At 54.2% G+C, this 8457-nt stretch overlaps 1 protein-coding gene across 2 annotated transcripts in view; it reads right to left on the minus strand.

Annotated features, from left to right (window-relative positions):
• Nucleotides 1–7982, minus strand: part of MFGE8 (milk fat globule-EGF factor 8 protein) — a 14200-nt gene extending 6218 nt beyond the window's left edge. For both annotated transcript variants that reach the window (XM_008070614.1, XM_008070613.1), the window contains exons 1-5: nucleotides 7599–7982; nucleotides 6887–6946; nucleotides 5222–5403; nucleotides 4635–4790; nucleotides 3506–3650 (exon numbers count right to left, since the gene is read on the minus strand). In XM_008070614.1, coding sequence (XP_008068805.1) covers nucleotides 3506–3650; nucleotides 4635–4790; nucleotides 5222–5403; nucleotides 6887–6946; nucleotides 7599–7620 — 565 coding nt within the window. In that variant the 5' untranslated portion in view covers nucleotides 7621–7982. The remainder of the gene's footprint in view (nucleotides 1–3505; nucleotides 3651–4634; nucleotides 4791–5221; nucleotides 5404–6886; nucleotides 6947–7598) is intronic.
• Between the last annotated feature and the right edge of the window lie 475 nt (nucleotides 7983–8457).

An 8457-nucleotide genomic window follows, 5' to 3' on the forward strand; every position in this document is an offset into this window, starting at 1 on the left:
CTGTCACCCAGACTGGAGTGCAGTGGCCGCTCCCAGCCGCCACAGCCTCGACCTGCTAGGCTCCGGCAATCCTTTCGCCTCAGCCTTCCAAGTAGCTGGAACTACAGGCGCGCACTACCCTGCCCAGCTAATTTTTGATTTATTGTAGAGATGAGGTCTCGCCAAGTTGCCCAGGCGGGTCTCGAACCCACGGGCTCAGCAATCCACTCACCTCAGCCTCCCAAAGGCGCAGGATTATAGGCTGAGCCACCGAGCCCAGCTTCTAGGAAGCTTTTAGGTGACAGTGACACTGCTGGCCATGGATCCCAGCCCCCACCAAGGTGTACCTCACTCTCCAGGCTGCAGCACCACTGGCCTTCCTTCTACCCTTCTACATGCCCCAGGGTCTTTGCACCTACCAGTTTCTCGCCTGCAAAGCCCTTTCCAATGCCTTTTCCTCTTCACGCCACAGACTCTCCATCAGTCAAGGCTCCATCCAAGGGCCATCCCAATCCAGCATCCTAGTGCTACCCCATTCCCTCACCCCAAATCACCCTCACTGCATCCCCTCTAGCTTTTCTTCAGAGTTCTTTCTGCTATCTGACCTTCCTTTTATTTGCTCCTTGCCTCCAGTCTGTCTCCCTCACTAGAATGCAACTTCCATGAGGTCAAGGATCTCACCTATGTTGCTCCCGAGAGCCAGATACTCAGGAGAAGCTTAACAAATATCTTAAGGAACATTGGTTGAATTTAATAATTACTCATTTCACCAAAGACACCACACCTGTCTGCAAAGAGGAATCCTGGTACAGGGCACCAGAGCCTCTGTGGATTTCCAGGTATAACCAGACCTCAGCCCCACCCACACAGGCAGCCAACTAGAATACAGGAAGCAGAGATGGCAGCTTTGCTGCTCGGTGTGCAAGGCTCAGCCTGGCCAAAAGCGGGAGCCAGCTGTGGCCGAATCATGCAGGCAACTTTGATGGCCAAGGGCTTCAGGCCTAGACAGCAAGTGGCGAGGGACTCTGGGGAGAGACACACAGACCTGCCTCTGTCCTTCACTGGTTGGCTAAACTTCCTTTTAGTATAAGGCAAAGCCTTTTACTCCCCACTGAAAAAATAAGGCTCAAAAGGCAGTGACCCTGGGAGAAGAGACACACCAACTCAAGTTCATACTTAAAAAAAGACTTCAGGGCAGGTGCAGGGGCTCACATCTGTAATCCCAGCACTTTGGGAGGTTGCAGCAGGAGGATCGCTTGAGCCCAGCCTGGGCAACATAACAAGACCTCATCTCTACCAAAAAATAAATAAATAGAAATAAAATTAGCCAGGCATGGTGGTGTGCACCTGTAATCCCAGCTACTCAGAAGACTGAGGTAGAAGGATTGCCTGAGCCCAGGAGGTTGAAGCTGCAGTGAGTCGTGATCATACCACTGAACTCCAGCCTGGGCAACAGAGTGAGACCCCAACTCAAAATGAAGTACAGTAATTATATACAAAGACTCCAATCTAGGCAACATAGCAAGACCCCATCTCTAGAAAAAATTAGCCAAGCGTGGTGGCATACACACTTGTAGCTGGGAAGTACTCAGGAGGCTGAGGCAGGAGGATTGCTTGAGCTTAGGAGTTTAGGGTTACAGTGAACTATGATCAGGCCACTGCACTCCAGCCTGGATGACAAAACGAGATCCCATCTCCTTAAAAAAAAATGTCAGGCATTGAGTGGTATCTGAAATGGGATAACAGGAAGAGCGAAAAGGGAGGCACAGGAGGAAGGGTCTTGAGTAAAACAAGACAGTGAGCAGCTTAACTGCCATTATCGCTGCCTAGCGAGCCTTGTAGTTCCACTTATAGCCAGCAGGTGGCACTGTGGCTGCAAAGAGAGGGTATTATACCCAGCCCTCCAGTGGGAAAGCTGGACTGAGCTGGGCTGAGGCAATCCATCATCCCAAACCCTGCACGATGATCCTGCCATGGTGAGCTTTTCCTGGCTCTGCAGAAACGTCCCTTTCTGCTCCCCCTACCTCTCCATCTAGGAATCTCTTCAGAAAGGGCAGCAGGAAGCCCCTATGCTGCTCTTGAGGGTGGACTCTAAAAAGCTTGGCAGGGACCGCCCTGGATAGGTGGGGTTGAAAGTCCTGAAATCTAGACAAAGTGTTAATAGCTACCAGCTGTGTACCCTTTAAAGTACTGTATCTGGGTCTCACTTCCCTCATTCATTCATTCATGCTCTCATTCATCAAATATGTATTGAGCACCTACGAAACAGACACTGTTCTAGGCAATGAGAATACCACAGTGAACAAAACCGACGAGTCTTCTGCCTCGTGAAGCTGACATCTGCAAAACACAACTAATCCTACATGTTCTAGAAGCCACAGGAACCAACCAGTCAGAATTTTCTCTACCAACCAGAATCAGTGAAAATACTTGGGGTTTTTTGTTTTTTTGGGTTTTTTTTTTGAGTTGGAGTCTCACTCTGTCACCCAGACTGGAGTCCTGTTGCCGCTCCCGGCCACCGCAGCCTCGACCTGCTGGGCTCCGGCGATCCTTCCGACTCAGCCTTCCCAGTAGCCGGAATTACAGGCATGTGCTACCATGCCCAGCTGATTTTTTGATTTATTGTAGAGATGAGGTCTCGCTGCCCAGGCGGGTCTCAAACCCGCGGGCTCAGGCAATCCACTCACCTCAGTCTCCCAAAGGCGCGGGATTACAGGCTGAGCCACCGAGCCTGGCGGGTTTTTTTTTTAAGTTGAAGTCTCACTCTGTCACCCAGGCCGGAGTACAGTGGCTCGTTCACGGCCATTGCAGCCTCAACCTGCTGGGCTAAGGCAATCCTTCCGCCTTAGTCTTCCAAGTAGCCAGAACCACAGGCATGTGCCATCACACCTGGCTAATTTTTTAAATAATTGTAGAGACAAGGTCTTGCCAAGTTGCCCAGGCTAGTCTCAAATCCCTGGGCTCAGGCAATGTCAAAGTGCTGGGGTTACAGGCTTGAGCCACTGCACCTAGCCGAAAATACTTTGAAAATTAAAGTGCATACTCAGTGATATATCACAAAAACAAAGAACAGAGTACCATATGTTCTCACTCATAAGTGGACCTTGAACAATTATACTATAAGAAAGGGATTGACAGTAGTGGGAAACTGTCAGGGGAGGGGGTGAGATTGGCAGTTGAGGGAAACTGCTAGGGGAGGGAGGGGCACACCTCATCAACAAGGATACCTGCATAATCAACATTTATATACCTAACCCCAAATTGTACCCCACATTTTATAATTAAAAAAAAAAAGAAAGAAAACTAAAGTGATATCTTCTCCTCTCCCTACCAGAATGTCCAGGCCATGGGTTGGCAACAGCAAACACCTGAGCAGGACTGCTGGTGGCTGGGCGACCCCCTGGTGTGTGTTTCCTGTGTGAGCCCAGGTCTCCAGGCCTTGTAACTGCCCTACCAGCCCAGCCTGGCTAAGTAAAGGGGCAGGGAAGGCCATCCCCTAGGGTTGGCCACAGCCCCCGGCACTTACCGTTCAACTCACAGCCAAGAAGCTCAAAGCGCAGGGTGCAGGCCCAGTGGCAACTCACAGGAAACAGCCTCACATACTGCGCCTCCACAGGGACCTCAAACAGGTTGATCTTCAGGCTGTTGTTGTCCACGTTACCCACAAACACCTAAGAGGGAAGGGCAAGATTGGCAGCGTGCTTCCACGTGGGCAGTCTCCCTTCCTGGGGTGGCTTCACCCTCCTCTTCAGACCTGAGAGGTAGAGATGTGGCTGGAACGGTGAGAGGACTCAGCAGAGCCAGCAGGGCTCAGGCAGCCACCCTTCCTTTGGCCACCCCACAACCCACAGATTCTCCTCTCACCTTCCTCGATCATCATGGGGCCTGGGCATGAACCCCTATCTTTCACACAGGGTCACCTATAACCTATAGGCTGCCTCGGTGTAAATTAGGGAACGTCAAGACTTTTTTTTTGAGTCTGAGTCTCACTGTCGCCCAGGCTGGCGGGCAGGGCATGCTCAATGGCCACTGCAGCCTCAACCTGCTGGGCTCACGCAATCCTTCCGCCTCAGTCTTCCAAGTAGCTGGAACCACAGGCACGTGCCACCATGCCCGCACTAATTTTTTTTATTTATTGGAGAGACGAGGTCTCACCAAGTTGCCCAGGCTGGTCTCAAACCCCTGAGCTCAGGCAATCCTCTTACCTCTGCCTCCCAAAGTGATGGGATTACAGGTGTGAGCCACCATGCCTGGCATTCTCAAGACATTTTATTATGACAATTTTCTGGCAGAAGTTCAAAATACAATGTATTATGAGTGGTTCCCCTTAGTAATGAATCCTTGAACAGTATACAATCTGCACAACTGTACATGTAGTCCTGAAGACTTAGGATGAAACCCAGCTCCACCACCACCACTCTCAACAGGTCACTGTACCATTTTGAGTCTCACCATTCTCATCTATAAAGTGAGATAATTACTTGTAACTGCAGAACACAGGCACAATCTGGTTTTCCCAATTTCTAGAACCCAAGATGCACCTTAAGACCCACATCACGACCAATCCCCCAGATACCCTCCCCTCAGTGGGGGCCCTCAGTGCTAGAAGCCCAGGGGGTGCTATTAACACTGCTTCAGGGCCCAGCAAGCCCTACCTTGTCTCCCAATTTCTCTGAATCCTGGATGAAGCTGAACGTGTGTCCATCAAGGCTGTAGGCCACCTTGAAGGTCTTTAGGTACTCATGAGTCCCCGCACGACTGGCACCCTGCGTCACCACACCCGTCACCCGCATCTTCCGCTGCATGTTCACCTGGACCCAGGGCAAGGAAGATGGCACCCTCGTCTCCCTGGTTCTTCTCAACCAAGATCCAGGCCAACCTACCCCTCACTCCCCCAACATGGGGGGAGCAACACAAGTAGAACAACTGCCCTCACAGGGGCTTCCCCCTCTGGGCCTCTCAGGCTATAGACCCCATGGCTCAGGGAAGCACACAAGGGGGCCATTGCCCCGAGGCCTCACCCAGGGCAGATGGCACCTCCACAGCCTGGGCCTGCTCCCCCCTATCCCGTCCACCCACTCCAGGCCCCCAAGGTTGTCTTCCATTTAGACATTCACCCGGGGAACCTGCTCCCTTGGTACCTGAACCCCAGTTAAAACCCCCCATGGGAGCCCCCAGTGCGGCACATTCACCCACCTTCTCCACCCCCACCAGCTCGCCTGGGGCTGTCCCCTTTCCATACCTGGATCCAGGGGTTCTTATCATAGTTACTGGCCGTCCAGGCATTGACGATGCCTGTGAGGTGTAGGCGGGCCAGCTCTGGGCCCCAGCGCTGCAAACCCAAGAAGCCCAAGTGCACAGATGAGGCAGAGATCTGGGAGTCGGCAATGGCGCCCTGCTCCATGCCCAGTGGTGTGAGGCACTCTGGGGAGGGAGATGGCAGAAAGGTGCCCACCTGAGCAGACTGCAGGACCCGGCTGGGACCCAGAGGGCAGCAGAATAAGACCATGTGGCCTCTGCCGAGGACTCAGAGCCAAACAGAACCTCAGAGCCTCACCCAGAGCAGAGACCAGGGATAATGAAGGATAATGAGGGCAGTGCCATGGAGGGGGTGCCATGTGCATGGCAGTGCAGGAAGGAAGAGGTGGGGGCCGAGTCATGGGACGCTGGGACCCGGGGTCCTCGTGGAAGGTGGGGTCTCCCTCCAGGCTGTGGCAGGTGATCTCATCCTCACAGGGCACTAAGCAGCAAGGATGCTGGTGTGGGGGTTGGACTGAGGGGAAGGAATTCCAGTGTGGCCTCCTCTTCCTCTCATCCCCACAGGAAAGGTCACCAACCGCGGTTCAGTCCTTGGCCTACCCAGGAGGGTGGCTTTAGGAGAAGAGGTACCTTGGACGGCAGCACACAGGACCTGCACTGCCCACAAAGCAATAAGCAAATCTGCCTGGAGTTTTCCAGAATGCCACTGGCAGGAGTCCCCTGGGTGGGACACAAACGCCATTCTGTTTTCCCTTGGACTCACTGCACCTCCCACCTTGGGTCCTCACCCAGCCACCTGCGAACGTGCCCCCAGCCAGGTCCCCTCCCCTTCACCATGAACAGCAGTGTGGTCCCAGGAGTCCCCATGGCGTGTGTGTGAGCCAAGCAGAGAACCCAGGGATAGATCTAGCCTGATGTCAACATCGGAAGCTCAGGCTACTCCAGCAGGGATAGTAAGCCACAGAGTAAAGCCTGCAGTCCAAGGTCAGAGCTGGCCAGCAGCCGGGCAGAGACTTGACCCCAGTCTGCCCCCAGGACTATCCTCACATCCCACCATGTGCTTTCTTTGGGCCTGCAGGGTCCTGATGGCTCCAAGGAAACATACATGACCAACAAGGAAAGGCTGCAAAGGTCCTTCTGGGGGGTTCTACCCCCTCCCTTCTCCCCAGGTGCAGCCTGGGGCAGACACCAGGCTGAGAGGTCAGAAGAAGGCTAGATGGAGAATCTCAGCTCAGTCTCACGCCTGGTTACCTCAGCTCTCAGGACAGTAATCAGCAGGACCACCTGGCCCTGCCCAGGGCGCTGTCACCTTAGCAATCCCTCTCCCTGCCACACACACAGTCTTTCCACCAGGATCTCAAACACATCTGGCCTCAGCCGGGGCCCTCAATACTCCCCCCCACCAAGGTAAAGGACATCCAGGCACTTTACCTGTTGTTCCCCAGGGGCCCCATTCCCACCCAGCGGGCCCAAGCCCTCCCTTCCTCCTCCTGTGGGTCAGCAAACCTTAGAACATCCCACATCTGCCTGAAAGAGACAAGATGCTTGTCCCTGGCCCAAAGTGCTCAGCAACTGACCCACTGGTCTACAGAAACCTGGGAGCCCCCCACTCCTCCCATCCCTGGCATGAATGTGGCGACCAACTCACCCAAAAGCAGGTGAGGAGGAGTCTCGATGTGGGTGGGAGCACTTGTGGGAGGGATTCGAGCTGGTCCAGGAAGAAGGACAGCACAAAGAACTGATGTTAGCTGGGCACCCCACCCAGGGCCATTCTGTGGCTGAGTGGACAGCCAAGCAGGTGAAACAGGGACAGTCCTTCTGCACACAAAGGACCTCTGACCACCTGACCAGGAGGGACCAGCCCGATCTGCCCAGGCCTCACCCTTCTCCCCAGCTCTGTGATGAGGCCACAAGTCAAACTTGGGCCAGGAACCATCAGACCCTGAGGCCAAGCCTGATTTACTGAGTTCCTTAGCCCGAGAAGATTAAGAATGCGTTTGTTGTCCCTTCTTAGGTAGAAAATTAGAAAATTCCCAAGACTTAACCCTAACGCTGTGTGTCTAGCTCATGGCAACTCAAGAAACAGCACTCCCATAATCACCAGGGTGACCACAACCCCTCACTCCCCTGCAGTGACATCCGGCCTGACCTGCATCCCAGGAGAGAAGGCCAGGTGGAAAGGAGACCATGGAGGGACGGCAGGACCTTTCTTGCCCCTTGGCCTAACTGAGGCTCTGTCCCTCCCCCTATCTCCCCAGAGGTGGCCTTGACACAGGAAACAGGATCAGCACAGGGTCTGTGCCACCAGGGCTGTGGCTCAGGCTCTGTCCCCAGGAGCAGCCCACTCCCCAGATACTCACGGGTCTCACAGTGGGTGCCCATGTAGCCCTGAGAACACGTGCAGGTATACTGGGTGAAAACGTCCCCTCGCCGTTCCTCGGAAGTCACCTGGCATTCACCATTGTTGAAGCAGGGGTTTGGGGAACAGGGATCTGGAAACAGAGAGGCAGCTGATCAGGAAGGAGCTAGGGACAGAGACAGGAAGCAAGAGATAGGCCTAGCCCAAAAGGACCCTCCACCCAGATTCAGCCCAGCATCTCCTCCCTCTCCCCCCACCCCCCCAATCTGCTCGATGGACCCTGAGCCAGCCTGGAGCCAAAGGAGGGTCAAGTGTAGGTGACCCAAAAGTGGGAGAGCCCAGCCTTCCAAGTGGCCTGGGGGTACCCAGAGAAATGCTGGCTGACAACAGGAGAGGTGCATGGGACCACTGAACACTTGGGGGGGAGGTGGCAGCTGGGGGTGTGGTGAAGGAGGTAAGGCCTTGGGTAGGTATCTCTGTAGTAGTCTCAGTCTCAACACTTCGGGGGGAGGTGGCAGCTGGTAGTGTGGTGAAGAAGGTAAGGCCTTGGGTAGGTATCTCTGTAGTAGTCTCAGTCTCAACACTTGAGGGGGAGGTGGCAGCTGGGGGTGTGGGGAAGAAGGTAAGGCCTTGGGTAGGTATCTCTGTAGTAATCTCAGTCTCAAAACTTGGGGGAGAGGTGGCAGCTGGGGGTGTGGTGAAGAAGGTAAGGCCGTGGGTAGGTATCTCTGTAGTAGTCTCAGTCTCGTTGCAAATGAGGCCCATGAAGCCTTCGAGGCAGAGGCAGTGGAAGGAGGCATTGTCCTGGCCCACAAAGCAGGTTCCACCATTCAGGCACTGGTTGGAGTCACAGATGTCAC

Source organism: Carlito syrichta, unplaced genomic scaffold, assembly GCF_000164805.1.
Source record: "Carlito syrichta isolate Samal-C Ts95f unplaced genomic scaffold, Tarsius_syrichta-2.0.1 Scaffold313872, whole genome shotgun sequence".
NCBI classification, from domain to species: domain Eukaryota; kingdom Metazoa; phylum Chordata; class Mammalia; order Primates; family Tarsiidae; genus Carlito; species Carlito syrichta.